This window comes from Lutra lutra, chromosome 14, assembly GCF_902655055.1.
Source record: "Lutra lutra chromosome 14, mLutLut1.2, whole genome shotgun sequence".
Classification (NCBI taxonomy): domain Eukaryota; kingdom Metazoa; phylum Chordata; class Mammalia; order Carnivora; family Mustelidae; genus Lutra; species Lutra lutra.
This window is the reverse complement of record NC_062291.1, coordinates 17,741,496-17,761,376: the sequence shown is the minus strand read 5'-3', so window position 1 is coordinate 17,761,376 and position 19,881 is coordinate 17,741,496. Positions and strand designations below refer to the sequence as shown.

The 19,881-nt window shown below is 38.9% G+C and overlaps 1 protein-coding gene across 3 annotated transcripts in view; it reads left to right on the top strand.

Moving 5' to 3' along the window:
* Positions 1-19,881, top strand: part of PCDH15 (protocadherin related 15) — a 1,821,443-nt gene that overhangs the window by 1,460,098 nt on the left and 341,464 nt on the right. For all 3 annotated transcript variants that reach the window (XM_047702331.1, XM_047702329.1, XM_047702330.1), the window contains 2 exons: positions 473-666; positions 13,652-13,784. In XM_047702331.1, the coding sequence (XP_047558287.1) occupies positions 473-666; positions 13,652-13,784 (327 nt within the window). The remainder of the gene's footprint in view (positions 1-472; positions 667-13,651; positions 13,785-19,881) is intronic.

Sequence of the window (19,881 nt, the reverse complement as noted above, 5' to 3'; positions counted from 1 at the left end):
TACAAGGATGAGAGACTCTCTGAGAGACCAAAGGAAAACATTATGGATGTAAAAGACAAGAGCAGAAGGAAGGATGACAGTAATAAAGACAGACTTCACCCACTAAATTTTCTCCAGTCTCGGTAGGCAGTAATAAGTGTTTATGTGTCCAGAACAGAAGGGTAAGGTAGAGGGGAAAAATTAACTTTCCCATAGTGATATTCAATTTGCTGTTAGAGCTTTCCTCTTCTTTCCTTTAGTAAATTAAAATAAAGACAGTCTTCAAGATACAAAATTTTATCACTTTCATAAGAAAAAAAAAAAAATCCTTCCTGCTGGGATTTCTTCTGAATCAGAGCACCTGTAACCATGTTTCAAGAGAAGAGCAAATGTGCAGAGATCTTTCTTCACCTCTATTTTGTCTTTGGAAGCAGGGACACTGGGGTAGAAAGCTGAGCCCCAGGAGGACTGACAATGTGGTTTTCTGTTCCAGCTCACAGCCGTGGATGCAGACGAAGGGTCCAATGGGGAGATCATGTACGAAATCCTGGTGGGCGCTCAGGGAGACTTCGTCATCAACCACACCACAGGGCTCATCACCATCGCCCCGGGGGTGGCGCTGACTGTGGGGCGCACCTATGCCCTCACTGTCCAGGCCGCGGATAATGCGCCTCCTGCGGAAAGAAGGTAAGGCAGCATGCAGTCACTGCGGCTTCTCCGTGCTCCCAGTTAACCTTGCCCTGTACACTGAGGAAGTGCAGCAAATGTTCTTTTATTCTATACATGTCTAAATTAGACCAGAAAATTCTAGGGGCCAGATTCTAAGGAACTGTACATTCTTTCTTGGTTTAAGTTGTAGGGAAAGGACAATAAAGATTAAACCACAAAATAAGCAACTCTGATTTCACAGATGTGAGGGATACAGATCTCAGTACTTAGGGGGAACTGGGAGATAGCAGAAGCAGGTAGCCAACTGATTGGTGAAAAGCAAGGTTGTTGACAGAGGTCACAGACATAGCAGCGATCTGAAATGTCTTGTGTTTGAAGCCACCTCCCAATGTCCAGGTAATTCAAATGTATACATAAATACACATATATATCCTCTCTTTGTATATAACAAAGTATTTATGCATACACACATATATACAAATATATACATTCTCTTATCTATTCTATCCATAAGATTTATCATAGAATTGATAATTTACCTATAAAATATATCTATAGGTATCCCATGTGTACACGTTCAAATATATAGCTACATGGAGGGTGTGGGAGAGTAGAAAACAAAAGACTTCTAGCTATTACAACTGTGTTTATTTAGTGTCCCACCAGAGCTACCTTTTTTTTATTAATTTCCTGCTTGTTTCCTGATTTTCAGTATGTGTTTAAAGAAAATACGAATGAATTCCTGCACCGGTTGGGTTTGTCCCCTTACAACACACCCTGGGGTTCTTCCAACATGAATACTGAATTATTTCTTCAAAACTCTTTTCCCAGCTACATAATATTCTTTCATACGTGTGTTATACTGTGTAAGAAACCCACTGTCGATGGACTTTCACATTCCTGTAGCTCTTTTACTGACAATGAAGGAATAAATAAAACCGAACAAGCATCCTTTTAGATATGTGCAAATATGACAATACAGTAAATTCTCATTTACCAAAGGGCATATGCAATTGTAAGTTTCAGCGATAACTGCCAAATTGTATTCTGCAGGGCTCATAAAAATTTACAGTTCCAACTGTCAAGTCGGAGAGGGTGTAATTCTAGTCTCCCCAGCTGTGTGTCATATCAAACGTGGATTTTTACCAATCTTATAGGTTAAAAAAAAAAAAAGCATCTATTTTTTTTATTCATTTGCTTATGAGTAAGTTTGTTTCCTATGCTCTTGAGCCAATTCTGTTACTTTTCCTGTAAAGTCTGTGTTCATAGTCTTTACCCATCTTTTGACAGATATGTCAAGCCCAGGATATAATTATCTTATATTTAGTCTTAATGATTATATAGGTTCATGTTGTGTGTTTAAATCTTTGTTGAATTTGGGATTTATCCTAGGATGCAGGAGGAGGTATCAATCAGCAGTAATTTTTTTTTATGCTACTCTGTAATTTTTCCCACATAATATGCTTGATAGTCCATCTTTATCTCACTGATTTGAGACCTTACATTAATTATAATCATATATTTTCTCATTTATTTGAGTTTGATTAGAAACTCTCTCTTCTATCCCATTAGTTCACCCCACTTTTCATGAACTATTGTCACAATTTTAATTTTTAATGTTTAAAATGGTGCTTCATAATATGGTGGTGCTAACTTACATCAATGATGCTTTTCTCTAAAAGTGTCTTGGTTGCTCTTTATATTAATTTTGCCCATACTATCTTGTGTGTCCTATAGGAATTTTTATTTTTTTTAATATTTTCTTTATAAGAGTCCTGTGCATTTCTTTGTTGGTCCATTTCTGTATCTTTTGCTATTATTGTACGTAGACTCTTTTCTCTTTATTCATTTCATCTCTCTGGTTAATATTTATATATGTGAAAGCTATTAATCTCTTTTTATTAATTTTAATCCTCTTTCTTAATTCTTTTATATTTTTGTAAAAGTTTTCCTATCAGTTCTTCAGTGTCATCCAGGAATATATTTTATAAATAGTGAAAATTTTATATCCTTTCTCCATTTTCTTTCCTTTAAGTTCATTGGCGAATTGTTTCAATAAAAGTACTTGTCTTTTTTTTTTCTTTTAAGATTTTATTTATTTATTTATTTATTTATTTATTTATTTATTTGAATGAGAAAGAGCAGTAGGTTAGGGTAGAGATGGAGGGAGAAGGAGAATCTCAAGCAGATTCCCTACTGAGTATGGAGCCTGATATGGAGCTAGATCCCATAACCCGAGATCACAGTCAAAACCAAGAGTTGACCTCTTATCTGACTGAACCACCCAAGCATGCCTGCTTAACTTGTTTTTAACTCAAGTAAGAATGTCTCCCAGATTTTCCCATTATACTGGTTTATGGTTTTAATTTTTTAAAATTCTGTTGAGAAAGTGTTTATTCCCATTTTATTGGCTTTCTAAAATAAGAAAATATATACCCATCATCTATGAAGACAGTAATGACTTTCGTTCTTGAGCTAATCATACAATGATTGATCTTGATACAATTCCTAAATTAACCTATTTTGCATTCTTACTATGAATCCCACTAGGCTGTGATGTTTTATTCTTGAATTAAAATGCTAGATTATGTTTGTTCCTATTTAGTGAAATTAGTCTATTCTTCTCTTTTTGAGAAATTCTTATGAAGATGCCATGAAGCTGTTCTGATACCTCATAAAAGAAAGAAAAACCACAAAAAAGGCAAGAAAGAATTAGCCATTTTAATAGCAAGTGTGAATCTGGGGTAAACATCTCTAAAACCAGTGAATAAATCAAAATTTTGTTCTCTGAAAAGGGAGATTAAAAAAATAAAAATATAATCAAATGGATAAACTACTACTTTATTTAATTAAAAAAGGGAGAGGGGTATCTGGGTGGTATAGTCGATTAAGTCTCTGACTCTTGGTTTCAATTCAGGTCATGATCTCAGGGTCCTGAGATCAAGTCCCATTTTGGGCTCTGTGCTCAGCAGGGTATCTGCTTGAGACTCTCTCTCTCCCTCTCCCTTTGCTCCTCTCCACCCAGGCGCTCTCTCTCTCTCTAAGATAAATAAATAAATCTGTTTTTAAAAAGGGAGAAAGCAAAATAATAAATCCTAAGAAGGAAATGCTACAGAAAAAGAGGAAAGAGAAAGAATCCTAAGAGACACCTTTGCTTTTAATATATGTAAAATTTGAGAACATGAGTGAAATGGATAATTTTTCCAGAAGATACAGTTTATCAAAACTGATTCCAAAAAGTAAGAAATTTTAAAGAGATGAACCTTATGGAGGTAATAGAGAAAGTTTCAGAGTTTCACTACCCAAAGCTATATGAGGGCCAAGCAACTGATAAGGAGGACTGGAACACAGCCAGTGAGAGGGGTCATTTCCGGTTGAGCCACCCTCCAGAGCACACTCCACACCCCCAAGCCACACTTGGCATCTCTCTTATCTTCTATCATGGACCAGTCATAGGATGACTTCTTGCTCCTCTCGGATATTGGTGGACTGTCTCTCCTTTTCCTTTCCTGTTCTCCTTTTGCATCTCATCCTGTCTGTCCCTCCACCTACAGATGGTGGTCCATTCCCCTAACCTCTAACTTCATCTCCCACTGTCACTGCCCACTTCCGCAGGTCCCTCCAGGGGGAGCCAGTTCCCAACAGTCCAGCATTCCTTCAGCAGCACCTGTCACTTGGTGTCTTCTGGCCGGTCTTGCAGCTGCTTTGGATAAATATCCCTGGATCCATCCTTAGTGTGTTCCTTTCTCTCAAACTCAAATGCAACCTTGAGCAGCACCTCTAAGCTCTACCCTAAGAACACATAGAAATGGACAATTCCCTGCTCTTGTTACTGACATCCCAGTCTGCATCAAGCTTCTCTCTGGTCCCATCTGTTGAAACGTCTTTTGAAACTTCTGCCATTGCCCCTTCCATCCCTTCTCTGTTCAGGGACCTGAGAGATTCTAGTAACACAGGAAACACTTTCTTTTTTACTCAAGCTCTTCTTGGGGTCTCACATCTGACCCAAAGTAAAAGACAAAATCATTAAAAAGGCCAAGGACCCCAGCACACATTGCCAGCGGCCACCAGCCAGAGGACACTCCCTAGTGTCACCTCCTTTGTAGAACATCACCTCCTGCTCCACCTTGCTTCTCCACTCCAGCCCTCACACCACCCCTACTCATCCCTGAGGCTGGCAGCTTCCTTCCGCCCTTCGAACGTGACCATCCCCCCTCAGCCTGGATGGCTCCTCTTTCCATTTGTCCGTGGACTCCAGTCCTTCTGGCCCCTACCCAACCATCACTTTCTTTGCCAAGTCTTTTCAGACAAAGTATTTACAGCTGCAACAACCTTTCCATACTTAACGGCCTTTTTAATCCCCTGCACTTACCGTTCTGGGACAGGTTATTATGTACCTTCAGTTAGGGTATGAAGTTGATGGTCAGCCTCACCTCCTCCCCACGGGAATTTGAGTTCACAAGGGCAAGAATTACTGTGCTTTCATTGTCTCTTGTGTCTACAGAATCCCAAACAATTCCTGGAATGCTCTAGATGCTTAAAAAGTCATCTATTTTTATTGTTTTCCTAAGTTCTTAACAAACATTTTTTTTCTGTTTCTTAAACAGATGAATTAGAAAACGAAACAGTATAATACAAAACTCAAATAACTTTAAAGAGCCCCCAAAATGAAAAGGCACATTGGAAATTGTTCTATCTTCTTTCATAAGTATACACCGATTCTAATTTTGTCACTAATAAATCAGGGGGAAAAAAAGGTGTCCGTGATAGTAAGATTTTCTATTCTGCCCAACCAACCATCTATTATACAACCACCACTTATTGTGTCGTGGAAATACAAAGATAAACAGAGTGCCATCATGTGCAGGCCAAAAAAATTTTAGTAAAGAGTGGAAAGTAGGGCTTTATAAATAATTAAATTCAGTTCAGCATGGTAAGTGTGTGATTGAGCTAATTTCTCCGCTCTCTGGGGCATCAAAGAGGGCACTTGGGGTGCCTGGGTGGCTCAGTGGGTTAAGCCGCTGCCTTCGGCTCAGGTCATGATCTCAGGGTCCTGGGATCGAGTCCCGCATCGGGCTCTCTGCTTGGCGGGGAGCCTGCTTCCCTCTCTCTCTCTGCCTGCCTCTCTACCTATTATCTCTGTCTGTCAAATAAATAAATAAAATCTTAAAAAAAAAAAAAAAAAAGAGGGCACTTGTTATAATGAGGGAGTACTTAGAAGGCCTCCCAAACAGATGAGTTTGGAGAAATGGGTCAAGTTTGACCAGGTGAGAAAAGTAAGTCACATTATTTAAACAGCCTGAGAGCTCTGAAAGAGCTTGGTCATTATGGGTAATTACCAGTCTAGTCAGTGTTACCAATGCATAAACTGATTTGAGAAGGGGCAGGAGAGTTAAAGGTTATTTCATGGAAAATTTAATTTGTTTTTTTAAGAAGTTTGGACTTACTATCCAGTGTGTAGAGGGTATTCATAAAGGACATTAAATTAGAAGTTGAGTGAGAGTTTCTGAGTTTAGTTTCTGGAAAATCCTTCTGGCGCCCTTGTGGGAAATGAATTTGAGGGGAATGCCTCTGGAGGCAAGGAGATCACATAGGACTCCACCACCAGAAAAATCCAGGGCTTGAACTAGGCATGCTGGCAAAGTGGAGAGATGGAATGGTCAGAAAAACTATCTCCCACTTTTTTGTCTAAGGTGACAGGGTGGTGATGTCAACTTGGTGTGCATGGTTTAGATGAAGGAGATGAGCTGAATTTTGGACACATTCAGTTGGATTTGGCCACTGTTCATATACCCAAAAGGCAAATAGATGAGTATGTCTGAATGTGAGAAAATAGTTAAGGGCTGTTCCTTGAGAAGAAATGTGGAATACTTTTATATTTTTATATTTTAATTATATATATATTTTTTATATTTTATATAATATATACATTTTTATGTTTTATATTTTATATATCTGACCTAAAGTAAGAGCCAAAGTTTGAATGAATTTAAAGAATACCTTATTCCTACTGGGTTTTTCTGAAGAGGAATTAAAGACAATTGATGCTCTTTAATTAGCATGCAGTAGACATCATGCAAGATACTCTCTATCCATAATTTCTAATCTGAACAACCTGTGGCTTTTGCATTACTCTATTTTTGCAGACCAGAAATCTGAGGCTGAAAGATGATAATTGACTTGGCTAAATGCCCCCTTGCCAACACTCCCACCCACCTCATAAACAAGTTTCAGAACCTTCACCTGAACTAGGACTATGGGATTCTAGACTTTATCTTCCACTCTGTGCCATAGCCATGATCTTTTGTCATGATTATTCAGAAGAAAAAAAAAATAAAGCAATTGCATAATATCAGTACTAATAATGTTAATTTTAAGAATTAAGGCACCTTTTGTTTTTACTATTTAAACTTATATAAGGGTCCCTTAATAGTCATCAATTTATTTCATAACTTTTTATTTTCCTTGAGGATAGCCCTATAGATCCAATAAAATCTATATATACTTGCATATTATGACTGATGACTTAACTATTTTATAATTTAATGAGTGATATTTTATAATCCACTTCTCATTCAGTTCCTATTTGCAAGTCGTATCACTGATTTTCTCAATAACATGTTGCCTACAGGGGCGCCTGGGTGGCTCAGTGGGTTAAGCCTCTGCCTTTGGCTCAGGTCATGATCTCAGGGTCCTGGGATCAAGCCCCACATTGAGCTCTCTGCTCAGCAGGAAGCCTGATTCCCCCTCTCTCCCTGCCTACTGCTCTGCCTACTTGTGATTTCTCTCTATGTCAAATAAACAAATAAAATCTTAAAAAAAAAAAAAAAGATGTTGCCTACAATAATCAGTGCAATAAGAGGATTTCACTGGAGTAAAATCGTACTCAACTCCAGGAAACAAAATGTTATCTTCAGATTCAGAATATACTATCTTCAGATTGAGAACACAGATCTTTTTAGTGACACTAAGCATGTAGTTGACGTGGCCTCATTGTGTTCCTTATAGACAGTGGTTTGGACACTAAAAGATCACCTTATAATGTTCAGTCAGATATCAAGTAGGACCTACAGAGAATAAAATCTGGATACACCCTTTCTCCCTGCAGGGCTAATGTCATGTTCCCTATAGGATAATGACATTTACTGTTTTCTGGAAGAAAATTAAGACTTCACATTGACTTGATGAATGAACTGAAGAGTTGTTTTGCTTTCAGTATTTCCTTTGAAAGGAAGAGGCTATTTGAAAATTATCAGCATGGAAGTACAGACCTTGATATATTTTACAAAATGACTGGGCCATCAACAGAGATATGTAAACCTACTTATATTGTAACATAAAAAAAAAAAGGCTATTTTCCATTTTATTCTTTTTTCAGATTGGAAATCTTAATTCATAAATTTAAATAACAAAATAAGGCATATGTGAATTAACTATTAATGTATTTGTTATCCTAATTAAGTGAACTTGGTAAAGATTCAGAGAGTAAGAGGAGCAATAGTCTATAATCTTTTTTCTGTTTTGTTGAATTTCTCTTAAGTACAAGAGGATGGATAAAAACCAAAAGATTTAAAAAATAATTGCACTCAGACATAGTATTTAGTCTACTGGCGTATGTAGGTCTTCTTATACTTATTGAACTGAATTAAATTAAATTAAATTAATATTTATTGAATTTTAATATGAATAATGTACTGCTATTAGGTATTTGTAAAGACAGAGAATGACGGACAGTCCTGTCCCCAGATATATTATAATATAATTACAATAAAATGTTTGGTGCATGGCACAGCATATATTTTGATTCCCAATTTTTTTTTCATGGACTCCAATGTTCTGTCTAATTAAAACAAGTTTAAATAGTCCATTCTCAAATAAAATCATTTTTATCACTAATTTTATTATTTTAAATGGCAACATATATTTAACATTAATAATAGAAAACGGGAGTACTCTCATTTTCGCAAAAATTTACTGAGTTCTCACAATTTTTACCCTCTTGGGGAAGCTCTGGAAATATAAGACAAGTACGATGAGATCTCCGGCCTCAGAGTATTCATATGGAGGAGAAGCACCAGTATGACTAGACGCATAATCATAGGTAACTGCAAGTACAGGTTAACTTCAACAGGAATGTAAATGGGATATCCAAATAGAGGACCAGTAAAAACAAAGACCCAGAGACTTGATGAAGAATGGTGTGTTATGAGAACATGCATTACTTGGCATATTTGAGCATATCACTAACCTGTTTGAAGTCTATCAGCCAGTCCCTAATGGTCAAGATGAAACTTAAATCAATAACTATATAATGCATGAGTCCCTCTATGATCTCTCAGATCCTACTTTTACCATTTTCCTATTTATACCCTTCTCTGTAGTGCTATAAAACTTACACTTTTTTTTATTTATTGCCCTGTGAATTTGCAGATGTGTTTTCCCCCCTGTGGAATGTCCTGTCATTAAATCTAAATCCATCTTATGTCTTAAAACTCTGTCCCTGCAACATCCCCTGAGAAGTTTCTCTGATATCCTACATTAGTCTTAAATCTGAAACCTTTGCTCCTATAGATTTCCTATATGTACTTCCAAAATAGTAAAATAGAACTCAGGAAGGGTGACCTGTAAATAGAGCTTTTCTCGCAAAGCGTTGGTGGGAGACAAAGGAAAAGAAAGGCAATTTCTGTTTTAAGTCTACTAGGGAAAACAATATACACACTTCCACCTCAGAAGCAAGGTAAAGAAGTAGGTTACAAATAAATACCCATAGCATAGGTTGACCCATCGATAGTATATTACAATATACATTGTACAGCCCACAATTGAGCAACATTATCTCGTTGCAACTGAGTACTACTGTCATATCGAAACAAAAGGACTTTTTATCTTTTGAAATATTTCTGCAAGGTGAAAACCTCTTAAAGTCTATCTTCCCAACCTCTCTCTCTCTCTCTCTCTCTCTCTCTCTATATATATATATATATATACACACATACATATATATGTGTATATGTATATATGTATATATATGTATATATATGTATATGAAGTCTCATGCATGATATAATGAAAATGAATTGTGATATCATACCTTAAGCTCAAGATTTGAACCAATTCATGTTTTCTTGTAAGATAGCATCTTTTGTTACAGATGTTTTATACTAAGGATGTTTCTACTCACCTACAGAAACACACACACAGCAGATAAGTCAAAAATCTCCAATTTATTTCCCAAATTTATTCTTGTAGAAGTGGTGGGGGGGTGCGGAGAAGAGGCAGACAGATTTGGAATTTAGAAGCCTTGCCTTTTAGTTTATCTGCAGTTCCTAATTAACTTTTTAACCTTGATTCAGTCACTTAATCTTTCTGATTTTCTAATCCTCTTTTGTAAAATGAGAGAGTTAAATTAGATCGTTTCTAGAGTCTTTTAAAATCGTAAGATAACCTGAGAAAATACATCAGCCCTTGGGTTCTACTTTGACCTTCATTACCAAATGAGAAAGAGAAAGTGCTATGACTTTCATTTTTTTTTTTAGAAATAGAGGTCTACCTACATCATACTGGCTACATTACAAAAATAAAATCTGTATTATATAACTGCTTGATTTTATGCATTTAAGACTAGCTATAAAATGTTAATACAAAATGTTCACATAAAATGTTATTTATCTAGTGACTGTCCTGTTTTATTATGTGCTTAACTGATGCTGTTGAATTACTAGTATTTATTACAACATCTAGGGTATCATTTTATTGTGAAATACTATTGGTGTTTAGTTTCAGGAAGGCTAACTCTGCCACAGTGCTGACATCAGGGATAAAAAGCAGGAAGCCTGGTGGTTATTTCAATGCGTGGTAGGAAGGGCCAGGAAGTTGAAGATGAAAAATGCTAGACCTTGAAACTTGATCTTTCTCAAATAATTCCCAGATCCAAGTGGGGGTGGGGGTGGGAGGAGCAGAAACAAATGTAATTAGCTATTTTAGCATTTGAATTGTGGAAAGGAGCAGAGGAAGGGAAGGAATAAGTTTGGATGAAGGAGAAGCAGGTGCGCAACTGCTGTTCTGTCCATCCTTTGCCTGGGGGCATAGGGTTCTCTGTTTTTTACCCTTTAAAGTTGTCATCTCCGTAGCTGATAAACCCAGCCTCTTTGGGTGTAGAGGTCTTTCCTGTAGTTTTGTGGATGTAACAATTTAGTCCTCTTGGGAGGAAAATAGTCAAAAGGGGAGGAGTAAGGAAACACACAGAGTATAACCAGTTCAGTGTAAACCGTACTTTCATGAGGGAGAAGAGCCTCATATTTTGGTAAAGACTTTAGCAAGTATTCCAGGCCTGAAGCTGTAAAAAACGCCAAAAGCCTAAGTTTTTGAAAGAAAACTTTGAATCTGGAGTATAGGTGTGTTCTAGGTTAAAAAAAAGAAAAAATTGTGAATCAGCGAAAGAATCTCTTACCTCCAGGATTACCAAGGTGAGCGTTTGGTCAGTTTATAGAGGAAGCCCCAGGCTACTAACTTAAAAAGTAAGTGAGCCTACACGCATTTTTGCCAAGAGCTCCCGGGCCAGTGGTCTTCTAAACCAAGTGTGTGTAAGGATATTATATATCCATTGAAAATGGAGAGCCTTCTGTCCCACACCAGAAGATTCTGATCTAATATGCCTCAACACTGACAACACCACACCCCACTTTGGGGAGACGACTAGGGTATCATGCCCTTAGGTATTTAGACTAGAAAAGGGAAAGGATGCAATTAAAATGCTTAAAAAATTATAAGGGGAGTTAATAATATATCAAGCTTATTTACTCCATTCCATAGAACAGGAGTCCTTATTTTGAACAGTTATCAGTAATAATGGAGAAATGTTTTATATGTGCATGCATACAACATACAACACACACACACACACACACACACACACACGTGATCTTATTTAACCCTTATGCTAAAGTGTGATGTCAGGATTACTCTCATATTTTGGGTGCCAGTGGTAAAACTGAAATAATTTGCCCAGGATGTGGTACCCATCCAAATTCTAACTCAGGGATGTGTGGTTACAGATCCTGTGCTCAATAACATCCCTCAGCCAAGGTTATTACCAATATGGTGGAGGGCAGATGTTAGAGGACTTCTTAGACACAGACAGTGTGCTGGCTGGAAAAAAGAACAGACTTACAAAATGTTTAAATGGCTTGTTGGGTAACAGATGTTCAAAGAAGCCAGGGTCATGAGAGTAGTTTCAGGGAGAATAGGAATCCTGTGGGTGTCGTTGGAGCCAGATCACCACCTGGGAAGATAACAGGTCTACTTCAAAATGAGAAGTGGGGCTCTGTAATGCACATTACATTTGGTAACTTGTGGATATTTTTCTTCCCACCATGTTGTCTTCTGCATCTAGCCCTAAGATTAATACCTATAAGGTTATAGGTAACATTTCATCAATAATTTTAACCTACTGTAAACATCTTACTCTTAAATTCTCAGTTGTAAATATATATATATATATATATATATATATATGCACACACACACATGTATGTATTTTTTGTAAAGAAAACATTAGAATTTAATTCATTTTATTGACAAATTTTAACAATAAAGTGATAAATCCAGAGGTCAGAAGAAATACAGATACTTTGATTATAAACTACAAAAACTGATTATAAGAGATTTTAATTTAAAATGAGGTTATTTTGGAACAGTTTTGTGATAAATGTTAAGTATGAAATTTTTTAAGTCAGTGCAATTTTTTAGAGGTGCTTCTGTTCTATAGGTACTCATCTATTGAGAGTATGTCCAGAAACATTTTTTTTTTTAAGAGAACAACAGTGAGCTGGCAAGCTGATGGGAGAGGCAGAAGAAGAGAGAGAGTCTTAAGCTGGGGCCAAGATCAGTGTGGAGCCCAACATGGGGCTCAATCTCATGACCCTGAGATTGACCTGAGACAAAATCAAGAGTTGGATGCTTAATTGAGCCCCCTAGGTGTCCCAAAAGAACTTTGGGCTACTTTAAGGAAATTCTAGCCCCCAAATAGAAATGACAACAAATGTGTTTTTAGTGAAAAGTGGTGATTTTGTTAAAATAAACTTAAAGCATACAGCTTAAGCAGGGGTTGTGTGTTCTTCAAGACAACAGACTAACTGTAGTCAGACATTAGTGGTGGCATCTTCTTCCAGATGGAAGATGACTTTCTCATTACTATAATTTTAGCCAGTGCTACTTCAGTATAAATCTTGAATGTCTTGCTTTTATAGCTTTTGTTGAGCAAAGAACTTTCAGTGGTTAGAGATATCCAAAAAATTGAATATGTACGCATTAATATTTTTGTCTTTCTAGTAACAGAATGTCCTCTTGACCTTCAGAAAAATTGCCCATCAATGTAAGGCTTTAATTAAATCTAATTCTAGCCTTTCATAGTATATTCTTCAAAGAAGACTTAAAAACACCTTTAGTTTTGTTTGCAACTAATTTACACAACGATTACTTTATGAGCCTGACTCTTGACATGCATTTACATGAAGCCATTCATGTCAGCAAGAAAACTAGTAAAACACAGCCTGTATTTCGTTTTGTGTGTTGTTTTAATCAATACTCCCTCTGCTGGTTTAATAGGAAGAGAGCCCCAAGGACAGCTCATATTACCAGATATTTATAGAATGCTTTTTGCTATTAGAAAGACATTAAAAAGTAAAGTCAGCAGTCAAGGCTCCTGTTAATTTATTAGCTTTATTTGTACCGCTATTCCATTTTAATTCGCACTATTAATCTAAGCAGGAAAAATCGGTACCCTGAGGCATTCTTTACTTTTTACTGAGATAATTTCATAGAAACATGATATTCTGGTGGTAACTTTTATTTTAACATCCTTTCATTCTGAATTATTTTATTGTCTTCTGTAAAACCTCAAAATGTCCTCTCCTGTCAGCCCCACAGCAGAATGCAGACTGCACCCCATCATGAAAGATGATGTAGATTTTTACCCATCCTATTCTGTTCTCTTTCTCTGCAGACACTCCATCTGCACAGTGTACATTGAAGTGCTTCCTCCAAATAATCAAAGCCCTCCCCGCTTCCCACAGCTGATGTACAGCCTTGAAATCAGTGAAGCCATGAGGATCGGCGCTGTTTTATTAAATCTACAGGTATGCTTCTCGGTATATACGTAGAGCTCTATGGAGACAACCTTGAAGGCTGATGGGTCTGTATCTGTGCATGGGGACGGGGGATTCACATGTCTGCTTGCACTCTAGTACAGGACAAGTCCATCTGGAAAGGAAAATGGGGGTAATATGGATGGAGGGTTTCCTCAGTTAATCCATTCTATTGAATGCCACACCGAAGGACTAACGTCAGCTGGTAGGGATTAGCTGCAATCATTACAAGACAGAATGAAGGGATTGGAAACATGCACTTGAATATTTTGTACTTTGCACCCAAAGAGTCTGCAGCTGACTATTATTTTCTGACTCGAATTCCTTTGCCCAGCAGGATTTAGTTTTGCTGCAATGTGGTATAGAGAAAATAGCTTTGGGTTCAGGGACGGATGGTAGGCATTCTGATTCTGAAGCAGTCACCTTCATTCTGTGGCCATGGGCAAATCTCGTAATTGCTGGGCCTCATTTATCCCTTTAGGTGAAGGGAGGAGGTTGAGCTGATACTTGCATTTGCAGGTCCAGATTCATGGGCATATTTTGTAACTAGAAGGATGATTGCTCTGTTTTCACTGTTTATATATATTCCTGACTAAAGCACGTTTGGCCAGAAATGCTTGTGTCTTTCACTCAATCTATAAGTCGGGCTTTATATGGTGTTGATAACTGCCCCTCGATGTAAGAATCACCACATGATCCATCACTCTACCTGTGGATATCCAGAGGACAGGGAAATGACCTTCTGGTATTGTTACACGGGAACGGGTCAGCTCGCTGACGAGAGTTTGGAAAGCTGGCCTTGAAGGGTAGGACAGATAGATGTGGTGAGGGGCGCCTGGAAGGCTCAGTGGGGTAGGGCCTCTGCCTTTGGCTCAGGGTCCTGGGATCAAGCCCCGCATCAGGCTCTCTGTTCAGTAGAGAGCCTGCTTCCTCCTCTCTCTCTGCCTGCCTCTCTGCCTACTTGTGATCTCTGTCAAATAAATAAATAAATAAATAAGATGTGCATGTGATACTTCAGGAACATCCCAGCACTGATCTTTACCACCACAGGAGGTGAGATATAAGACATAGTTACATCTTGCCCACCTCCCATTTGAATGCGGACACCCTCTCACCCAAAGCCTGAGGGGGTAAAAGTGGGGATTGCAGTGAATGTTTGAACTGGAGAGGATGTGAAAGTAATAAGCCACATCAGCCTCATGATCCAGATGTGTAAAGTGAACCCTGTGGAAAGTAACTGGGGCCTAGATCAGTTGATTGCATTTTCATCATTTCCAAAACAAGGCTCATTCCCTTGGATCCATCTTCATACCTGAGGTGGCTGGAACTGTGCATGGCATTACCAGATACTTCTCTGTTCCTCTGCTGTAGTATCCATTTGGTTGCTTTTCCCCAGGTAACTACAGAGACTTTGCTTCTGTGGTTCATTTACTATTGAAATATGTGGGAAACAAAATTATGTGAAGGTAGGCATATTAGCAACAAGGAAATTTGGAGTATTTTAATGGACAAAATAAAAGAACCCCATAGTCTCTGAAAATGAGTATGAAGACAAGTCCATTTAATGCAGTAACAAAAGTCTTATATATATACATATAAATCCATATATGGGCATATATATGGGCATATGGATTTATTGTGTAAACAAGAAGAAAACCTAAATAAGTCCTAGATTTGTGATATTCAAGCTAAGACATTGTACATGTTTTGCACTTAAATATTCCTTTGGAATGTGAGTTTGTACAATTTAACTTTCTATGAAATAGCATAAACTTGCTTATAAGATGGTCCTAGGTCTCAATTCAGTAAATCCCAGAAATGTCCAGGAGCCATATTATAGGAGAATAACTCTACCTGTGAGTTAAAGATGAAAAGGAGTTGATCTTTTTCATATCTCAAATTTATCTACTGCAAAAGCTAAGCAAATACGAGAATGACATTTCTGTTCACCCTTTCTGCTTCTGGTAGGAGCAAAAGAAAGGGTGCCACTTTCAGTGGCAGTCTGTATGGGAAAGAATGAGGGTGTCATCATCAAGGCTTTTTTTCATAAGCTTCCAGCCATTCCCTTTTGCTCCTGATCAACTGAGATGGAATTTAAACTAGTGACCTAAAAGCTGAAAAGCTTCTACCAAATTACTCTCCCAGACACTTCTAATAACAGAAGCATCAGTGGTACCTCTGGCTCTGTCCTCCTCTCTTTCACATGCCACACTGCCCACTGCTGACTCACTGCTCAATTTAGAAAGACAGGATTTGTGGAGAAATATATTTTCAAAGGTAACAGCAGCCTGGTTTCAGCATGATCTGTTTTGACTGAGATCAAAGTGGTTTCGTCTCGGAAAACAATCCTTATTTCTCCTCTTCCGCTTCTAAGTATTTTCCTTTCATTCTGTCTCAAAACTGCTGGGGAGGCTGTGATTTTCCTCAGCTTATTAAGGCTGTGTTGACTGGCTCCTGCATCCATGGCATTCAGTGGAGGAGATTGTGAGCCAGAGCCCTGCTTTTCCAAACTTCCTGTGCTGAGCAGGGGTGGCTTTAGGTGGCATTTTTTGTTTTCCAGAGTTGGTCAGATCTTTCTCCAGAGCATGATTGTATATCACCCCCACTTTCCAGTGAAACCTATTAGAGGTGTGTGCCCCAGCTGTGTACTGGAATCATGGGATCATGGGAGCCCCTGTGCACAGCGGTCCCCACTATCCCATCGTGTCCATCTTTAGTCTGAAATCAATCATGGTGGGCACATTAATGCTACAGAAATTAACAGATGCGACAAATCAGTACCTTTGACTCCATCCACACCCAGTTGTTGACACTTACCAGCACACCGCTGGATGTGGAGCCAGTTTCTTCAAGGACTGAAGTGACTAGAATGTGTTAACTTCATCAGCCTCTTCCATCTTTGACTCTGAGATTTTGAAATCCCCTTGTACCATCACCATTACCCTGGTGCTCAGATAAAAATAATAATTGGTGACACGTATGTGGCACTTAATGAGGCACCTGCCTGTACAGGTAGCTGGGATATATTCTGCGCGCACTCAGACTCAAAATTTCAACCACTTGTGACTGAGAAGGGTTATTTCTCACTCCCACTGCATATTCACGGATCAGTTCCCACCCCATCCTGCACCATTTCACCCACATCAGGATGAAGGGACAGCATCCATGCAGAGCACTGCTGTTCTTCTGACAGAGTGAAAAGACAGGTGCAATAAACCACTATATGGATTTTAATGCTTCTCTGGGAAGTGAGGCCTGACCCTGCTGCCTGTGGTTCCTTCACCAAACCCAGGGACAGACTGCTCCTGAGCTCCTCACCTCAGGGGTGCACAATCCTCAAGGGGGAGACCCCCCACTAGCTGCCTGGCTGCTCCGATGTCCAAACCTGAACTGTGGGTTCTTTGGTTCATCGCTTACCTTGTGGGTCACTGCAGGCAACCATTTTGCTAAATGAGTTTTCACTGCCAGCCATGGTTCCCATCCTGATAGCTTCCAATAACAGTTTCCTCACCAGCTTCCAGTCTCTGGAAACCACACTATTATTTTCTGGGTGTTTATCAGGCACAATTTGCCTCTAACTGTCAAGTTGGGATCAGTTAAGGTAGCTAGGTTTATGTTGCCAAACTCCATAGCCAGTGCCATCAAAAGCCAGCAGAGATGTTGCTGTATTCAGCCTACACTCCACAGCCCAGCTGACGAAGTGGCCTCTGTCTAGAACAAGTCATCTCCTGAGGGCAGCGTTTGCTGTGGGAAACACAGCAGAACAAAACAAAACCCAGTTCGTTATCATTACCTACAAGTGAGGCATGGGATTACTAACCACAGCATTTTCCATTGGCCAAAGCAACTTTCGGGGTTGCTCCTGAGTTAATAGGTCAAGAATGTATTATCTTCAGCTGGGCAAATGGCTTCACAGGCTACATGGCCAAAGCTGATGTCAGTGCAACAGGGGTGTCTTACTTTCCCTAGAAAGGGACTTCTCCCTTATTTATTAGCTTTTATTTTTAATATTTTCACTTACAAGTTGTGATGCATTATTGGAGATTAGCTACCCTCACCTGCTAAAACACAGTTCCGTGTCCTCTGTTTCTGTGTGATACCCCATTGCTTTGGGTCACCACACTGACCTACTACGTAGGTAGGTATTATATTTATTCTCCGGAAAATGAGAAAACAGAAACTCAGAAACAGTAAGGTTTGGGAGCCAGAGTAGTTTTGGGTTTGTTTTGTTTTGTAGTTGTTGTTGTTTGTTTGTTTCTTTAAAATATTTATTTATTTATTTGATAGAGAGATGGAACATAAGCAGGGGAAGTGGGAGAGGCAGATTCAGGCTTCCCACTGAGCAGGGAGCCCGATGTGGGGCTCGATGTGGGCTCAGTGCAGAGCCTGATCCCAGAAGCCTGGGATCATGACCTGAGCCGAAGGCAGATGCTTAACGACTGAGCCCCCCAGGCGCCCCTGTTTTTGTTTTAATTTTCTCCCCTTTGACTCCTAAATCAGGGGTCTATTGTATTATTTTAGTTTTAGGCTATAGAAAAACTATTATTTTTTTTCTTTTTTCCCTATGGGTGGTAGGTGTTTTTTTATTACATTAGTTTTGTGTTTTCCAAAGGTTAATTTTATGATATTTATGATGATAAAATATATGACAGGTTGAAGGGAAGATCCAATTTATTTTAATAGTCTCAGGAAGAAGCAATTAAAAGAAATGTTGGATATTTTCTTCTCTCATTTGGAGGTTATAGGTAGAATGTGGATTATAATCTAGATAAAGCACATTAAGTAAATAATAATAATAATAATAAATTCTCACATCCTACCTCAAAGAATTCCTGGTGCTTAGTGGAATACTCTCCCAAGAATCTAGGTAGAAAAAACTGCATATGGTTTTGGAGACCTTTACCATATAAGTAGTAAGGGTGAAATTTTTGGTCCTCTAATTGTTGCTGGTCCAGTGTTTCTCTTAGTCCAAGACTGAGAGAAGAAAATCCAAGAGGAGGAAGGGTAGATTGGTATCCAGTTCTTTAACTGAATGGTTGCTGGGATTTGAGTCTGTGCAAGTGCCCTGGGGGTGTCATGGTGGAATGGGCAGTTGGCAAGAGGGCATGGACTGCTGCCCACATTGTAGGTAAGATGATCCTGCCTGGGGCCGTAGGTCTCAGAGTTGTGTTTCCTGTAAGTGCAGATAAAAATGAAAGGAAGTAACTGCAGCATGTGGAAAAGAGAGACAGGAACACTCACTGAGATGTACAACAAAGGGCCACCAGCTGAGCATTATGCACAAATGTCCCCCAGTCACCACCAGTCCCTAGGATGGCTACTTGGGATCCAGCCCCGTAACAGTGGAGTCTGTTGGTGCCAATTCCTCCCACACTGATCCCCACACAACCTCAACACAGTCAGTGACTTTAAGAAGTGGGTTTCCCCCTCTGTAGCCTCTCTATCCCAGTGTCAGAGGGGAGATGAGAGGAAGAAAGATGGATACAAGTGAGAAAATCACACACACTTGAAGTCCCTAGAAACAAAATGGGTGTTAAATAAAAAGGAAGGTGTCCTATTAGGAAGGGTTTGAGAGCTTTACTAAACGACAATGGTAGACCTTTAGACAGAGACACGGGTAAAGGAGTCAGCTCTACGGCAGAAGGGGAGGTGAGTGACAGATGCTTGAAAGCTGCCTGGAAGAAATGTAGCCACTTCATTTCTTCTCCAAGGGAGTCCTTATCCATACTGGGCACAGGATAATGCAGAGCTGAACTTTTGTGCTTATATGAAAGCCCATAGGAAGGAAAAATAGATTGTGGAAAGGTGCATTTCTGTATCATTTGGCATTTAAATCAAGCGTCTCTCGACCTGCCTCTCCTTCATTCATTCCTACACTTCTTGGCTTGATGCCTTGAGCAAAGTGGAAAATGGCCTGGTTCCCAAGGCTTTGACTTTGTGACTGGGCTCCTTCTTGCACACTTCTACAGAATATCTAGTCATGGGCTGTACGTTTCTGCATGACCATAAAGAACAAATCTTAATTATAACAAGCTGTGAGTCAAATGGTCCACCCACCTGTGGCTGCCAAGGTCTTCCCAAAGGAAAG